General features: G+C 41.5%; 2 protein-coding genes across 2 annotated transcripts in view; one reads left to right on the top strand and one right to left on the bottom strand.

Annotated features, from left to right (window-relative positions):
- Positions 1-7393, top strand: part of dna2 (DNA replication helicase/nuclease 2) — a 53988-nt gene extending 46595 nt beyond the window's left edge. Inside the window, exons 21-23 of the mRNA XM_039737750.1 lie at positions 34-216; positions 3285-3431; positions 5989-7393. Of these exons, the coding sequence (XP_039593684.1) occupies positions 34-216; positions 3285-3431; positions 5989-6039 (381 nt within the window). The 3' untranslated portion in view covers positions 6040-7393. The remainder of the gene's footprint in view (positions 1-33; positions 217-3284; positions 3432-5988) is intronic.
- Positions 7394-10212: 2819 nt separating this feature from the next.
- The window catches only part of LOC120516228 (phenazine biosynthesis-like domain-containing protein 1), a 30536-nt gene continuing 21840 nt past the window's right edge, over positions 10213-18908 (bottom strand). Inside the window, exons 8-9 of the mRNA XM_039737736.1 lie at positions 15660-15722; positions 10213-10408 (exon numbers count right to left, since the gene is read on the bottom strand). Of these exons, the coding sequence (XP_039593670.1) occupies positions 10296-10408; positions 15660-15722 (176 nt within the window). The 3' untranslated portion in view covers positions 10213-10295. The remainder of the gene's footprint in view (positions 10409-15659; positions 15723-18908) is intronic.

Below are 18908 nucleotides of genomic sequence, written 5' to 3'. Positions count from 1 at the left end.
AAGATGTGGCACTTAACTGATTTTTCTCCTTAGGCTGGCTGCAAAGCATCTAATATTGGAGTGATCGCCCCATATCGACAGCAGCTGCAAGCAATCTCTGCTCTGTTGGCACATCCAGAGTTCAAAGTGGTGGAGGTGAACACTGTTGACAAGTACCAGGGCCGCGATAAAAGTGTCATCATTGTGTCATTTGTTAGGAGCAACAGTGATGGACATGTAAGTGATAAGCCTGTAACTTGGCCTTTTTTTATAATTCATGATTCCTGGTACAATTCTCACCAATGTGACCTCTACTGTGTTCACATTAAAGAAAATGGCCGCTAAACTCTGAACTGCATTGCCTGGATGTGCAGTCTCAATGATGGCTCTTTAATGCTGTCAGTCTGGGTTTCTTTCCATCATAGAATTCAGAACGCAGCTTCCGGATAAAGGATTTTTGCACAGCTCATTTTCATACCCATCACGTATGGCAGTCTGACTGGAACACTTTGTTGATAAGTGATGCTTGAGTTTAATCTCCAAGAGGTTGAAAAAATGAGAGAATAAAACCTGAAAGATGATTATGCTTTATATATAGCAAATTTGTGTTCGAAAGCAATTTAAAGGTTCACAATATTTATATGAATGTTGGTGATATTTTGAGCAGTAAAGTTTGTGTTTTTTTTCCTCTTGACTACTTAATATTTGCATACGAGTCTTTGTGCCCTGCTGTTTTAACTTTCTATGTTATTCCCTTCAATGACAGCCCTGGCAACCAAAGAAGACATTTCTCTAAATCAGGGCTTCATTAGGACTATTGATTTGTTGCTAAAGTTGGGTTTCTTAAACTATGGGTTGTGGTTTCAGGTTTCTGCCATTGGGTCACGACTTAACTGTTGTATTTAACTATCGCAGATGGTTTGAGAAGTGGGTCGCGGTTAAGAAATCAGCATTGATCTTAACCAAAAGAGGATTGTCTACAATTCTCCAAGGGTGCAAAATCCCCAGAAAGAGAGATTAATCAATTATCAGCATCCACATAATAGACTTGCGAGATACCAACAATTGCCTTCTAAGACCTGTAGAGTTCAATGGCTGTAAATGGAGCCCAGTGTGTCTTATGTATGCCCTGAGCAAAAGGGAGCTGTGTATCTGTAATAATCTGAGTAGTATCCTCCACTCGATGACACCAATGGAAATTAATGGGAAATGTATTTAAGACTGAAGCCAGGAAGCACTTCTTCACTCAAAGAGATGTGGGAATGTGAAACAAGCTTCATAGTCCTGTAGTTAAAGCAGAAACTTTGACAGCCTTTAAGATGAATTTGAATGAGATATTAGGGTAGTTGGCTATTAGCTAAACAAATAAGCTTGATGGCCTGAATGGATGTCTTCTCTCATTCGTCAAGTTTATGTTCTTATGTTCTGTCTTCATTACCCTCAGTAGTGCTTGCCAGTCCAGAGCTGAGCAACTGCCATTCCAGGAGGTAATGTAGTATGGAACGATAGACCTGATTAAGCTCACTTGTAGACATGGATGAACTTAGGGGGGTAACATTTTCACTTTCTGCAGAGGTCTCTGCAAATAACGGTGTTGGTGATCTGTCTCAACTATAGCCGAGATATGTTGTGTCCATTTCAGGTTAAGCAGTGGTGGTGACTCTTAAAAAAAAATCTAAAGTTGCTGTGGATGGGAGTGTCACCTGCCTTTTCCTTTCTGAAGTGAATGACTAACTCCATGGTCTCGCTGACATTCTTGTCTTGACACCAATGTACAGTATTAGGAGATCGGTCTCTTCTGTAAGCTGTTTTGTTGGTGATCAGGCGTACAATGGTGTCTGTCCTCTGGAAATTTACTGATGGAGTTGGAGCTGCGTCTGGACACACAGTCATATGAGAATAAGGAGTACAGGTGATATCTCTGCACCCTATCCTATATGGTGTTGAGGAAGGGAAGTCCAAAATCCAATATCAGAGGATGGCATGATATTCCAAATCTAGGAGGCTGAAGGTTTATCTTCAAGGACCTACAGTGTTAAATAATGACCCGTAGTCTATAATCCAGTTTTATTATCCAGGAGTGTCTAAATGGTATGAAGGTCAAGGGATGTATTTTCCTCCATGGACCATTTGAGGTGATGAGCAAACTGAAGGTGGTCTAATCTATCTAGAATGTTCTGTTTTAATAAGTTCCAATGCTCTCTCACAAATCATTTCATGGGATGAAGGAGCTTTTCTTGGTGTAACTCATGCCACCAACTGATTAACTACTAGGATGTTTCACACTAGACCACCATCAGTGCGCTCTCTTATATTTTAAACGTTCTGCTTTTCAGAGCTATAACAGTGACCTGCATGATACAAGTACATGGTTCAGGTCTACTCACAAGTGTAGTGTATTGTCTGAGAGCTTTTATATTGAAATACTTTTTGTTTTAATCCATGCGTATTTCAATAGGCTGCTGTTCTTTAGATGTGTGTCTGCTAAGGCCCTATCAAGCTACATGACTTTTCCAGAGGTTTTCAGTCACAAACTTCATTTATATAATCTTCCTGATTTGGAAGCAGTCTCACTGCTGTCCTGTGACCGGCACTACTCTAGTCTGACATATTCAGCGACTCAGTCCATCTAATCTTCAACTCGCCCCCAACAAGATCAAACATGTCTTAAGTTGTATGGGTGGTCTCTAATGCAGCTGCAAGGAAACGGGAGAATTATGTGTTTTGAGACCTTGCAAACAGAAGACAGACTTGTCTGTCTGGTTTCTCATGTTGTATGTACCAGGACAGAATAGGATAAAAAAAGAAATAAGGGCTGATATTACAATTGAACTCTCAGTACCTGGAAAACTTTTGTACATTGCCAGCTGTTTCAAACAGTCTGTGTTATGTGCTTTCAGAAAAAGTGGCATGCTTGCGATATTTTGGAAATTTAAAACTGTGCTGAAAGTCATCATGCAGCTGCATAATTTGTCATACCCTGCCATACATAGCTGTGTAACCTGACATCCTCAGGTAACAAGATCAGCAACTGCAGTCGGCCAGAGTGACGGCCCATATGACTAGAAGTCCGGTAATGTGCCACCAGGTTTATTTAAATGTATAATTTTGTTTTACGGGGGAAGCCATTAAGAAGGACCTGCTTGCAATCTACTATTGTCAGGTGTATTACTAAATGTAGATACTGTACCGGTGTTACTCTTTTTAAATGTTACAGTACCCAGGATAGAATAAATTGTTTTTATTTTAACAAGAAAACAAATGTCATTCTTGACAATAACTCGCCGTTTAATTTTTTTTCATAGCTTGGTAAGCTCCTACAGGACTGGAGACGCCTTAATGTTGCAATCACCAGGGCAAAGCACAAGCTCATCATGCTTGGTTGTGTACCCACACTGCGCCGCTACGTGCCATTGGAGAAGCTACTGAAGCACCTAGAAGCAGAAGATATGATATCCTTCAAACAGAAATACAGTGCAATGACTTTGTTCTGAGTGTTTTTTTTTTTTTTACCTCATTACTATTAGCCTTTACTGTTGCACTCTTCTTTTCCATCATGTCTCTTCTTAATTTTCTTTTGCTTAAACTGAAAAGGCTCAGCTCTTCTAACCTTTTTCCCCTCCACTGTAGCCTTGGACTCGGCCTAGTCGCTCTTCTCTTGACGTTTTCCACCTCTGCTATGTCCTTTTTGTAGCCTGGAGACCAAAACTGCACACATTACTCCAGATGAGGCCTCACCAGTGTGTTATAAAGCTTGAGTAGAACCTCCTTGAACTTGTACACCACAAATCAGGGCGCTATATAACCTGACACACTATTAGCCTTTTTAATGGCTTCTGAACACTGTCAGGAATTTGATAGTGTCGAGTCCACTATGACTCCTAAATCCTTCTCATAACGTGTACTCTTGATTTTCCGACTTCCCATTGTTAATTCAAACCTCACATTTACTGGCATTAAATTTCATCTGCCCAAGCCTGTAGGCTGTCCAAGTCCTGTAACGATTTAACGGATTCCAAATTATTTGTTAATCCATGAGCTTGGTATCACCAGCTTGTTACTTATATTCCTATCCAAATAATTTATATACAAGCCAACCCGCGTAATTATTCATTGATGGGTGAACACTTCCTGAAAGACACAGTTGTCCAAATGGGGTGGGTCTGAGGATATGACTGAGTGAATGAAAAGATGGAACTCTGGAGAGAGCAACATACAATTGTCTGTGAATGAAAACAGGTTTTGGCAGATACAGGCATATCTTTTTGAAAGTTTGGCCCTGTGCCTTATTAATTGTCATTGCAAAGGCTAATCTAACAGGAAATTGTCTGCGTGTAAAAGTAAAAGGCAAATTTGAATCTGATGGGGAGAAGGAAATCTGGGGAATAAGGACAGTTTGTGAGGTAGGAGCTGTGATAATTTTACACTCCAGTACATTGCGGTGAATGCTGGTAACAGGCAATCTAGTGCCATTACAGAGACCTCTTGCTGGTATGAGGTTTCTGAGAAGCATGACAACTGAACCAATTTTAATTTTGAGTTTATACGGAGGCATGCCAGTGGGAGTAAGACTGTTAAGAAATTCTTTGGGGAATGAAAGTTGATCTGCGGGATTGTCTGTGACGATGGAGTCAACGCTGGTGAAAGTTACTCCGTCGGTAGGGATAAGTTTCAGTACTTGTTCATTAAGGTGTAGTGAGTCTTCGTTGGTGACGCTTAATATAGCTCGTGTACTGAGTTGTTCCGGAGTGACAGCTGAGAAGTCGATGTCACCATATAGTTGTTGAACAGGATCAGAATTAAAAGGAAGAGAATTTGAAGGTAATGTTACAGCTGTTCCGTTTTTCCCGTCTCCAACATCGAGGAGCCATTTTGCGAAATGTTGTTCGTGAGGAAGAGCTCTCATACTTGTCGTCAGTGTATGTACATGCATGTGAAGCCACAAAGGTTGCTTGTTAATGCAACTGGCGACAGTAAGTGCTCGGGAGCCACCCATAATGACGGAGAGTATTTGTCAGAAATCTCCAGCCAATAGTATTGTTTTCTCTCCAAATGGCTGTGTGTCACCCGTGAGGTCACGTAATAACCTGTCAACTGCCTGGAATGCATATGCATGTGTCATTGGCGCCTCATCCCATATTATCAATTTGGATTGCAGAAGATGTTGAGCGTGTGGCGAGGTAGGTTTGTTGTTGCATGTGGAAGTAGTACTCCGCTTCAACGGTATTTTAAAAACGGAATGTGCGGTACGTCCACTTGGTAACAATGTTGTAGCTATTCCTGTAGATGCTACGGTTGTAGGAATGTCTCCCCTAGCTTTGATGGTATGAATCAGGGTTTTGTAGACAAAGGTTTTCCCTGTTCCTGCAGGACAATCTAAGAAGAAGCATGTTTGTCGCGGATGGGAATCGCTGTATGCAGCGTGTAAACATGTGATTGGTGAGGTGTTGGGGGCGGGCAGTGCGCATGCGCAAGGGTGGGCGCGAGAGGAGGGTTAGAGTGGTTGGGCGACTTGGTTGATTATATATATTCATCCATCTACAAACATCACCAACCTCTCATGTGGCACCTTATCAAATGCTTTCTGAAAGTCCAGATAAATATCATATGCTCCACTTTGATCATATCCGTTTGTTAATTCCTTGTAGAATTCCAGCATGTTAATAAAACATTACCTCCCTCCTCTTAACCCATGCATTTAAACCCTGTATTTGCCATGCGTTTCTCAATCTTATCCTTAATAATTCCATCTATTAATATACTTGTGATGCAGGTTAAGCTTACTGGCCTGTAGTTAACTGATTTGCCTGGTCACCATTTTAATATAACAGGATAATATTTGGCCTTTTGCAGTCCTTCAGCATTTCCCCAGTTCACTGCAACTTCCTAAACCATCAGCTATGTATACGATGTTTTGAGTTTGTCATTTTTTTAATATTCATACATCACGTATTTACTGTGTTGTGTCAGTGCTGTAGTTTTTGCTGCTTTTCCTTAACAAAGACATACATTTTTCAGCTTCCTCGTGGAGCCCATGAAGCAGCCTACCATCTGTCCTGATGAATGTGAAGTTCTCCTGAGGTTTGATGCAGTTATCTGCCTTTCTTGACTCGCCCTTTAAAGTACTGTTAAGTTTTTAGCTTCATGAAATGTTGTACAGACATTTTAATCCCGAAACACAAAAGTGCTTGCTTGGCACACCCAGACGTCATGAACTTGCCTTTTCTCTTCTGGTACGTTTGACTTTTTATTGAGAGTAATGACTGGCATAAGGGCTTTGGTAGTTCTGTGAGAAGCTCCTTATCATCATAAGCTGCTACTTGATAATTTGTGTGTTCATTTTTTCCCCCAAAAGTTAAATGTGTCAAAGGGATGTTGCTACAACAAAAGTAAAATACAATAAGCTTTTTTTTAATTGTAGGACTAGATAAATGTTTGCTTAAGACTGTGTGCTTCAGAAGATTCTCCAGGTTTTCTTGTTTTAAAAGCAGAGTAATTTGTTTCATGAGCCACAAGCCAGGACTCGACTGATACTCGTATGTTGGTGCTTTATTGTGTAAAAGTTTACTTCTGCCACAAAATCCCTTTACATGTGAAAGGAAAAATTGTTGTCTCTCCGAATATTGATGAGAAATGAAACCTGTCTGGTATAAAATCATAAAGAGCAAAACTGAATCCTTGGACACCGCGCAAGAAGCGGGCGGAAGATTTTCTGCTCTTAATTTCGTAGTTTCAAATCATTCAACTGTAGCGAGGTGGAGCTCATGAAGTCCTCACGAGGCTATCGTCCATACGGAGATAATAAAATTGGGTTTCGCTTAGTACACTTGTTTGAAGTGGGCACGGATTTATGTGCAGATGACTGGGATTTTAATGACCATGTTGGGTTTTTTTTCTCCTTTTCGTCAGTGATTAAGTGTTTAAAAGTGTAAATTAAGTTGATTTCTTTTCTCATGATGTTGCTGCTGCTCCTCACGTCTTGATGAGAAATGTGGATATTCATGTTAAACACGCATTCTCTGCTGCTTTACCGAGTTTAGCCAGCCTTCATTTTAAAGCTGCTACTGGTGGTACAAGTTGAACGGTTGGCCATATTGGATTTTGGAGTCTGCCTTTAAGTTAACGTCAAACAGCAGGACGTGACTCTGCTGCTGCTTTATCATTTGCTGCTCCGTCCATGCAGCGTTCATAAAAGCAGCTTTAAAAACTGAAAGGCTTCCTCTATTTTTCAAATTAAACAAAATGTATTGTTAACTTTGGACAAATATTTGAATGTTCTTATTGTATTTATGTATTGTTTTTTTAATGATTTATGGCAGCTTTGTTTGTTTTATACTGTGATACTTATCTGGAAGATCATAATTAATATGTTTAAAATATGCACTGTTTAAAATAAAAGTATTATTAAACGTAACATTTTAAATTCCCGGTCTTATTAGCTCCTCCATGGTGAACTTCTGTTGTTAAAGGGCCTGTTCCCACCCTTCTCTAGCAAAGCTCTCTCTCCTCTAACCCCCGGGAAGCACTTCCTGGTCATGCAAGGTCCTTGTAACATCACAGTCCAAGAGCTCCACCTGGTGGCCTCCACTGAACCCAACAAACCACAACTCCCATGTTACCCTGCAGGTGTCCATACTGAGGCATTATAGGTGGGGTACTGCCACTCAGTGTATTTTTGGGGAACCACTGTGCAGACCTCTCAGGTTCCCAAGTACATCCCGGATGCTGCTCAATGGTTGTAAGAATGCCAGTCCCACTGCAGTCACTGTAACATCCTTCCACCTCTGCGTCCTGGCATGGAAAGGGGATAACACTCCTTCTCGACCAGGTAAGGGAGCTGTGTCCATACTGGCAGGGATGCCGGTTCATCTGTCACAATGCTTTTTATAGAGTCCTTTAAACCTTCATATGGTCTTTACCCAAGAATGGCTGCCATGAATGCCTGATTGATGGTTGTCCTTTTCGACAGGTTCTTCTCTTTCAGCAGAGGACTTCTGAAGCTCTGTTAGAGTGATCATTGGGTTCTTGGCCACCTACCTGGCCATGGTCCTTTTTGCCTGGTTACTCAGTTTGGCTGGACAGCCAGCTTTAGGAAGAGGCCAGATGGTTTCCAAACATCTTTAATTTTACAATTATTGATTCACTGTGCCCAGAAATGGTTTTATCCCTTTGCCACAAGGAGGTCTACAGAGACTTCCTTGGAATTCATGGCTTGGTTTTTGTCCTGATGTGCAGTGTGAATTCAATTAATTCAATTTGCCGCAAGTTGACGACACATCTCAAGGAGAATTAAAGCAAAGATGCCCCTGACCACAATTTGGAGTGCCACAGCAAAGAACCAGAGTACTTCAACGTATGACCGACTTCAGTGTTTGACATTTAATAAATCTGCAAACCTTTCCGATAACGCGTTTTCACTTTGTCATTATGGGTTATCGGGGGTGGATTGATGGGCCAATATGGAAAATGTATCCATTTCGGATTGAACCTACAACACAATAAAGGGTGCAGAAAGTGACGGGGTCAGGGCCGTCTTAACATATGGGCATAATGGGGCATTGGCTGGGGGCCCACGGTGTTTCTGATGCCAATGTATGTTTCTGTTTTGTTATCAAAACCGGGGTCCTTGCACACTACTTTGCCTAGGGGCCCTATGATGCTGGTAAGATGAAGAGTACTTTCTGAATCCACAGTATCTATAAAGTTTATTCATCAGAGTTCTTTCAATTCAATACTAAATCACATACTCAAGGATGACGCTGGAAATTGAGGGGAAAGTGCAGTTAAGGTGATTGCCACAGATCACTTTTTTGCACGGAGTTGTGGGAATTGGCAACAAAATGCCAACTAATGTAGTTGAAACAGAAACCCTGGCAACTTGTATTACTTCCAGGCGGCAGCCTTTACAGAGGCTCACTTTTTTTTTTTTAATCTTTTTTTAAAAAAGTTTATTTAGAATAAATGGTTTAAATGTACGTAATTAATGTTATTAATTAGTATTGTTAAGATTTCGTCTCTGGCTTGTTACCCTACAGTTTTGAATAAACTAAACTTTAGAGACACTGCTGTCCGTGCAGACCGGTGCACCGGCCTGCCTCAACTGAATCTCAGACAAGCTGTGAATCCGAGAAACGTCACACGGTGAGCATATAAGATCTGATGGCTGCCTACATCTATAACATCAAAGAATATAAAAAAATGTAAAGTGGGATGTATTAAACATTCCTGAATTTACTTTGTAGCACTGCGATCACTGCCGCCTAAAGAGCCCTGTTATAGCCTGTCAGAAGAGCCGCTCATCCATAAATGAAATTAGGTTAAAAGGCGAATGCAAGCTCCTCTGAAGATGTAAAGGCAAAGATCCGGAGCGCGGACTAAAGTAAGGTGGAAAGGATTCAAACCTGGGCTGACTTTGTGTAATGAGAAACGTTCTCTTGCTTTCCTAGAAGTTGTTTGAACTGTTATATCTTCTAGGGAGTTACGAGTTCAGGTACTGTGGAGAACTGGCTTACGCCTCTCATTTCAGACACTATTTTAAGCTGCATGGGTTTGATAAGACTGTGTAGAGAAAGCAGGAGGAGGAATGGAGATTTTGTGAATGTACTGTGATGAAAAAGGGAGCAGAGTATAATTAAAACTAAATGTGTGATTCAGGGTTTGAATTTCAGACTGAATTCACCCACGTCACTGCCAAGGAAAGTAAGTTACATCATCCTGACAGACTAGGCAACAGAAATGATTCACTCTGTTTCCAGTATCTTAATGATGAATCATTCTTAATGCTGGTGTCTTCATAGAAGGAATCAAGTGTCTATTAGGCCTGTTCCTTTCATGGACACTGCTATATCCAAGTATTTACGCCTTTAAATATATTAAATATTTTGCCGCAATCCGAGCAGGTCTGACTTCCTCTTGCTGCCAAAAACAAGCAGGTTATTGACAGTAGCAGCTCTGTTATCCAAACCAGATGGTTTTTATGTGCCATGGGGTGAGGGTCTGTAGTTTTATTTTTATTAGATCTTTTTTATTCATTAATTTAATTTATTATCTGTAAAGTATTATCTGTCTATCAAGTATACTGAGCACATACTGGGACGGCATACTGTAGCTATTAGATGAAAAAATGTGCATAACACATCTGAATGGTTTCCTGTCATTTGCCAGGCTTCTTCTTAAATTATATAAATGATGAATTGGCAACCATAATGAGAAAGAAGACACAAAAGGCTTGAATATTTTTTTTTATCTTTATTGTGGAAGAAAACAATGAGTCCTTCAGAAAATGGCGAAGATCTTACACTTCCAATTCATTACACCTAAATAATGAGTGTTCCAGACTGTACAATCACTGCGTGGCCACCGATGTCTATACGTCCATTGTCTCTCATTGTGAGCTGCAGCTCCCCACCTCGTTTCGAGCACTGAAAAGCTGTGTTTGAAAAAGAAAACATTTGTTATTGTAATGTGAGTAACTTAGACGTCCTGTCTCCCCTCTTGCTAAATGGTCTTGGTCACGTTACAAGGCAGAGCTTCTGCATCCGAGATCCCAGTGTTAATGAGTGCATGTGATGCGGAAGGGTCCTGCTTAACTAACTGATCTGCTGACTTGACTTTGGAAGTAGAATCACTTGATTCATGAAATGATCCAGTTTAGTTCTGGGTTCAAAGATGGCCAAAATGTAACTTCCGTCTCAAGAAACCTGTCAGTCTACCACTCTCTTAATAACTGCAAACACACATACAGTCTATCTCGTACACTTATTCAACTGGCTGAAGGGTGGTAAAAAGGCAATTCAAAACTCAGCTTTCACAGACATGCCACTGTGGCAGCATATTGGTTTCATCTCCAAGCTGCTTTGCCCCTTTTGCCCGCCCCTCTCTCCCTCGGAGGTAACTCATATGCCTACTGGCCACCACATGCCCCAGACAGATAGACTCTAGCAGCCTGGAGCTATGTCTGAGGTGCTCTAAGTGTTGTGTCTGCCACATAGCAATCATGGAGGTGTTTTTATGCTAGTTTCTACAGGTGGACCTTATCCTCCTCAGATAGGACTGGACCACCTGCACAGCTTGTCCCTCTCGGGTTCAGACCTAAGTGTGCAACACTGTCTACAGCAGACCACTGTCCCACGGCAAACTGGCTGAAAAACACTGGTCTATTGAATCACTCAACAGGGTGACAAACTGCCTGCGGAAGCAACATCAGCACAAGATCTTCATAAAGTGGGTTTCCATGGCCAAGCAGCTGCACCAAGCCTAAGATCACTGTGCACAATACCAGCTTTCGGCTGAAGTGGTGTAAAGCAGGCAGCCCTTGGACTTTGGAGCACTGGACATGTGTTCTCTGGAGCGGTGAATTACAATTCACTACCTGGTAGGCAGTCTGATGGACAAATCTGAGTTTGGTGGACAGGTGGGGAATCTTGATCTTCTGGACAGTATAGTGCCCACTGTAAAGTTTGATGGAGGAGGGCTAACAGTTGGGGGCAGTTTTTCAGGGTGGGATCCTGAGAAGTGTACTGTTAATGCTACAGTAAACGAAGACATTTTAGACAATCGTGTGCTTCTAACTTTGTGGCAACGGTTTGTGAAGGCCTTTTTGTGTTCCATCATGACTATCCACAAAGCCTATAAAGACATGGAGGAACTTGAGTGGCCTGCAGAGAACCTTGACCTCCACCCTACTGAGCTACTTTAGGCTGAACTGAAGCCAGGCCTTCTCATCCAACATGAGCACCTAACCTCACAAATGTGGGTACAAATACCCAAAGACACACTGAAATATCATTGCTAGAAGAGTGGAGGCTGTTATAGCTGCAACATGGTATAGAAAAGTATATTCTTAATGTTGATGATTTGCATATATGAAAATAAGCATTATATCCTGGTGCATGTTAGTATAGTAAGGGTTACAGTTAGTCTCAGACCATGAAGAAGTTAATTAAGAAAGGCCTCAACTGATTTAAACATAAAAGAGCAGTCTGCCTGCCCTTTTACTTTGAATTTCTGTGAATCAAAGGCGTTGTGTTCTTTGAAGGAGGTGAGCCAACAAGCAGCAAGATTTTGTTTTAGGAACACAGATGCTAGGTCTTCTGTTTGAAATACAGAAGATTAAACTAGTTTCTCTAAGCGTTCAAGGCTTAAATTTGGGAACACAATAGCAGGCTTTCATATCAGTGCATATATAAAAAAAATGCTCAAAAAAGAACACTTTGAAAACCCATCAGATCTCAATGGGAAAAAAACTCCTGCTGGCTATCTCTACTGATATGGACTGGTAATGTGTTAGGAACGAAAGGATGTCACATTGTTTGATGGAAATGAAAATGATCAACCTACAGATGGCTGAATTCAAAGACACCCCGAAAATCCAAATGAAAAAATGATGTGACAGGCGAGTCCATTTTGCCGAAATTACATTGCAGTAACTCTAAATTGTACTCAGTAGTTTGTATGGCAGTCAGAGTGCCGTTGTCTAGCCTGTAGGGATCTGTGCGTCCCTCTATGGATATGCCTACCCTGACCATCACTGACCCACCACCAAACCGGTCATGTTGAACGATGTTACAGGCAGCATAACGTTCTCCACGGCTTCTCCAGACCCTTTCATGTCCGTCGCATGTGCTCAGACTAAACCTGCTCTCATCTGTGAAAAGCACAGGGCGCCAGTGGTAAACCTGCTAATTCTGGTATTCTATGGCAAATGCCAATCGAGCTGCACAGTGCAACCTAGAGAACATTGGGCCTTCAGGCCACCCTCATGAAGTCTGTTTCTGATTGTTTGGTTACAGACATTCACACCAGTGGCCTGCTGGAGGTCATTTTGTAGGCTCTGGCAGTGCTCATCCTGTTCCTCCTTGCTTAAAGGAGCAGATACCGGTCAGTCCTGCTGATGGGTTAAGGACCTTCTACTGCCCTGTCCAGCTCTCCTAGAGTAACTGCCTGTCTTCTGAATCTCCTCCATGCCCTTGAGACTGTGCTGGGAGACACAGCAAACCTTCTGGCAATGACACATATTGATGTGCCATCCTGGAGAAGTTGGACTACCTGTGCCACCTCTGTAGGGTCCAGGTATCGCCTCATGCTACCAGTACTGACAGTGACTGTAGCCAAATGAAAAACTAGTGACAAAACAGATGAGGAAGGAAAAATGTCAGTGGCCTCCACCTGTTAAACAATTCATTCCTTTTGTTTGGTGGTCGTCTCATTGTTGCCCCTCTAGTGCACCTGCTAATTTCATTAACACCAAAGCAGCTGAAAGTGATTAACAACCCGCTCTGCTACTTAACTGACCAGATTAATAGCCCAGAAGTTTCATTGACTTGATGCTATACTCGGATTAAAAAGTGTTCCTTTAATTTTTTTGAGCAGTATATATATATATATATATATATATATATATACACACACACACACACACAGGTATATATATATATATATATATATATATATATATATATATATATATATATATATATATATATATATATATATATATATATATATATATATACACACACATACTCACCTAAAGGATTATTAGGAGCACCATACTAATACGGTGTTTGACCCCCTTTCACCTTCAGAACTGCCTTAATTCTACGTGGCATTGATTCAACAAGGTGCTGAAAGCATTCTTTAGAAATGTTGGCCCATATTGATAGGATAGCATCTTGCAGTTGATGGAGATTTGTGGGATGCACATCCAGGGCACGAAGCTCCGTTCCACCACATCCCAAAGATGCTCTATTGGGTTGAGATCTGGTGACTGTGGGGGCCATTTTAGTACAGTGAACTCATTGTCATGTTCAAGAAACCAATTTGAAATGATTCGAGCTTTGTGACATGGTGCATTATCCTGCTGGAAGTAGCAATCAGAGGATGGGTACATGGTGGTCATGAAGGTATGGACATGGTCAGAAACAATGCTCAGGTAGCCCGTGGCATTTAAACGATGCCCAGTTGGCACTAAGGAGCCTAAAGTGTGCCAAGAAAACATCCCCCACACCATTACACCACCACCACCAGCCTGCACAGTGGTAACAAGGCATGATGGATCCATGTTCTCATTCTGTTTACGCCAAATGCTGACTCTACCATTTGAATGTCTCAACAGAAATCGAGACTCATCAGACCAGGCAACATTTTTCCAGTCTTCAACTGTCCAATTTTGGTGAGCTCGTGCAAATTGTAGCCTCTTTTTCCTTTTTGTAGTGGAGATGAGTGGTACCCGGTGGGGTCTTCTGCTGTTGTAGCCCATCCGCCTCAAGGTTGTGCGTGTTGTGGCTTCACAAATGCTTTGCTGCATACCTCGGTTGTAACGAGTGGTTATTTCAGTCAAAGTTGCTCTTCTATCAGCTTGAATCAGTCGGCCCATTCTCCTCTGACCTCTAGCATCAACAAGGCATTTTGCCCACAGGACCGCGCGATACTGGATGTTTTTCCCTTTTCACACCATTCTTTGTAAACCCTAGAAATGGTTGTGCGTGAAAATCCCAGTAACTGAGCAGATTGTGAAATACTCAGACCGGCCCGTCTGGCACCAACAACCATGCCACGCTCAAAATTGCTTAAATCACCTTTCTTTCCCATTCTGACATTCAGTTTGGAGTTCAGGAGATTGTCTTGACCAGGACCACAGCCCTAAATGCATTGAAGCAACTGCCATGTGATTGGTTGATTAGATAATTGCATTAATGAGAAATTGAACAGGTGTTCCTAATAATCCTTTAGGTGAGTGTATATATATATATATATATATATATATATATATATGTTAAAGGAGCATTTAAGTTTATATATCTGTGCCTCTTTATGAATAATAATAAAGTTACAGAAGAGTATACTAAACCAGTTTTAAACTATGTATGTATTCATTGTTAAGGGCCTGTACTTTTATTTCAAGTAGTCGAGAGGCACCACACCAAGCTGTCTGCCACTTAGCCCTTATCAGTCAAGCTGCGTGCTGCCGCCTAACTGGCATGGCTGCCTATTATGTCACCCTTAAGAGATGCTAGTGCAACAAGTAAACATTAATTGAATTCTTAATTAAGCAGTCCAGTATTCATAAGTGGGTTCTACTGAGTCCAAAGTAGTGGTGAGAACTAATTAACCAAAGACCTTCAATCTTTAACAGGCCAGGATTATGGAGGAGTGTTTAGGTGATGCTCATTTCCAGGGGGCAAATACATCCTTGAAGCCAAAGGGATTTTAATGAAGAAACAGATAGTGAAGGTTAAATTGTTATGAGAAAGTTTATGATGACAGGTTATTATTATGAGAAAAGGTGCTGAACGAGGTCATTATTATTAGAATCTCTGTAAAGAAAATGATGGGAAATTGTGTGAAGAGGGATAAGAATTGTAATAAATCTGAAAGTCACAGAATGCTCAGCCTCAATTCATTTGAACTGGGACCGTGTGTGCATCATGTAATAAAGCTTCTGTTTCTGCTTTCTGTCCTGAGACTGCAAGTGCCTTTTTTGGGGCTGAGGGTGCCCGTTGCCTGGTCTGCTTTTGGCGTGGGATGACCAACAAGTTCATATACTGTAGGTGTGATGGGCAGCGGGCTGCAAATTTTGAGCCATATAGTGCAAGTGGCTACCCTGCTGCTGACTTACCACGTCATTTAGTGAACTTGTTAAGTAAAGGTGGACTTGGACTTTTTTGGACTTTACCTACCGAGCATTTGCTTCTTCCTCAGCTGCTCAGACCAGTAGCTTCCCAACACTGCATGTGCTGACCCTGAAAGAAACAACAAAAGTGGCATCCATGGTTTTGTTAAAAAGCTGTTGAATCATAACTTAATGAAAACTGTGGGCCAAATCACAATTGGTACATCCCACTTAACTGTAAAGTGAATAAAATTATGTATAACTCAAAAAATACTGAAACTCAAAGTAATGTAAAATATTTAGCAACTCTGGGTGTGTCATAAAAAAATATGAAATAATTTGTCATTCATGTCCAAGGCAAAATGTGTTAAACAGCATTTGAATCCACTTGCATAAGGCCTCTGCTCATTCTCACTTCTAATTATATAATGTTTTTATTTTATTCAACTCAATGAGGGATCAAACATTTGCAGCCTTTCCTATTAAGAGAAACACCAGAAAATTCTTTAGTCAACCTGAATGCCCGTGTTACCATATTGACATGTAACTGACTTGAAGTCTCGAGCTCTGGCATTGAATGCCCCCACAGAGGTAGACCTTAACTTTGGGGAACAAGTGGTAATAACATGGAGCCCGGTGTGGAGGACAGGGTGGACTGGCATTCCTTCAAATCTGCAGTTTTAAAGTGCAGCCTTTGCCACCCCTGCAATTTGAGCGGAAATGCTGATGTGAAGTGGGATGGTCGGCAGATTTCGACACTCGTTTTCTCAAATTGACTGCTGCAAATGCCAAAAGAAGTCGGTGTAATATTGTGGGCCTTTTGAGGCTTGTAATGCATATAAACTACACCATTAGAGTCATAAAAACTGTGTTTGTGTTTTTGCCAGTTCTGGTTTGGCGAATCCCACTACTTCCATTGTTTGGTTACTGGGTCATACAGCGAATTCAGAAAGGCATTCGCTTTCTGCAGGTTTGATTGCATTATAGATTTAATTTTAAATGGATAAATGTTCTATTTTTGTACATCAATCTACACTCAGAAACCCATATTGACAAAGTGAAAACATGTTCAGAGATGTTTCCAAATTTCTTACAAATCAAAAACTGAAATCCCTCACTCTTGTAAGTATTCACACCCTTAATTCATCACTTTGTAGATGCCGCTTTGACAGGAATTCCAGCTTCAGGTCTTCTTGGGTAAGTCTCTACAAACTTTTTCACACCAGTTTATCCCGTTCTTCCTGGCAGATCCTCTCACGCTCTTTTAGATTGGATGGGAAGCGTCTATAAACTGCCATCTTCAGTTCTCTTCACAGATGTTCTGTAGGTTTTAAGTCTGACCTTTGGCTGGGCCTCTCAAGGACACTCCAGCGTTGTCTTGTCTGTCTGGTTCTGGTCATTGAAGTGCTAAAGGGTGAACCGCCATCGCAGGCTGAGGTTGTGTACTGTCTGGAGCGGGTCTTCTTTAGGGATCTCTCTGGATTTGGATGCATCCATCCTTCTCCTAATTCTGACCAGTCCAAAATATCAAGAACTTGTGTCCCGCGAGACGAGACTTTGTGCCAAGAGATTTAACTAGGCCTGGGGTGGGAAATAAAAGATAAAGAGTAGGACAGCTGCTGTTCAGGTTTTTAAACATTCGAAGAGGTGTGTGAGATGCTATCGAGCAAAGAGGAGGTAAAAAAAAAAAATGAAACTGTATTTGTTTCCCATTGTATCACCGTTTAAGATGGGGTTTTAGAGGAGCGGCCACGTGTTCTTGGAGTGCATTCAGCCCCCCTCTTCACAACACGAGCGGAAAAGACGCGAAATGGCTGGCACGTAGCGCATATGATGAGTGAAGCCAGCAAAGGGCGAACCCCCTAGTAATAATATAATAATAATAATAGTCTTTATTGAATTTTACAAATAGAACCTTAGAATAGTGCACACATCATGATAAAACTGTGAGAACACTGAAATATGAATAAATAAGATTATTTTCAGTTTTGGATTAATCTCCTGCAATTTACTTCTTTTATATCCCGTCCTTTCTGATGCAGTCTCCCATACATATATCATCAGTGAACTGAACTGCGATTCAGTGTACTGCAAGTCAATTGTCTGCAGTTCGTTTCTCCTTTCAGTACATGAACTGATTTTTTCGGTGAACTACTTCAGTGTGCTGCACTGTGAGTGAACAATCTTGTGATGGTTCTCCAGACCATTAGGGGGCATACTGGATCATTCAATTAGTCAGTGTACTGCGATGGTCATAGTCACTCAGTCAGAGTAAACCATTCAATGAGAGGTGCTTGGTGTCATCTATCAAGTCAGTCATTGGCTTGCTGTCTTGTATTTTTGCTGAAACAGCTTACTGATAGGCTATTTTCCAAAGACAGCAGCCATTTAAGGGATAGATCTGGACTGTTGAGGGAATGCAATATAAAACATAACACACACTGTGCATGTCTTGAAAAGATTCGTTCTTTAATTTCAGTGAACCAGTACTTTCGTTCAGAGACCAAGACAAGTACAAAACAGGGATCACTGCAAATCACTAGCATGCACTGATACAGCACATTGCCGCTCCCACCACATAATGAACCACCTCAGGATCCCAAATTAGGGCATCAGCACCACACTAGTTTGAGCACTGGTGTGCCGCAAGGATGTGTACTAAGTCCTCTTCTCTATGCACTCTTCACCCATGACTGCCAAACCATCCACCAATCAAGCATTATTGTTAGATTTGCGGATGATACGACTTTTATTGGGCTTGTAGCAGACAACAATGAAGCTGCATATAGAGAAGAGGTTCAGAATCTGACAGCATGGTGCAACACCAACAACCTGGTCTTAAATAACAAAAAGATCAAAGAAGTTATTCTGGACTTTAGGACCACTAAAAAGACCAATCACAGTCCAATAACAATCAATGCAGATGCTGTGGAGAGAGTTTCCAGCATCTCAGAGGACCTGTCCTGGGCTGACAACAACTTGGCTATAATAGGCAAAGCACAACAACGCCTCGATTTTCTCAGGTAGCTAAGGAGAGCTGACCTCCCCGAGAAGCTGCTGGTTAATTTCTATAGCTGCACTATAGAGAGCATCTTAACTAACTGCATGATGGCCTGCAGGTACAACAGCTGCACTAAGGCTGCTAAAGAAGCCCTGCAGCGGGTCGTGAAAACAGCAGAGGCCATCATTGGGACTGAACTGCCATCACTCGAACTCTCGTGTAAGACTCGCTGTGTGAGAAGGGCCAAAAACATTCTCAAGGACATTCTTTGTTTGAGTTCCTCCGTCAGGAAGACGCTTTAAGTCAGTCCGCGTA

The sequence above is a fragment of the Polypterus senegalus genome, chromosome 1 (genome assembly GCF_016835505.1).
Source record: "Polypterus senegalus isolate Bchr_013 chromosome 1, ASM1683550v1, whole genome shotgun sequence".
In the NCBI taxonomy this organism is placed as follows: domain Eukaryota; kingdom Metazoa; phylum Chordata; class Cladistia; order Polypteriformes; family Polypteridae; genus Polypterus; species Polypterus senegalus.
Note: the sequence above shows the minus strand (reverse complement) of the source record. Positions and strands in the feature narration are given on the sequence as shown.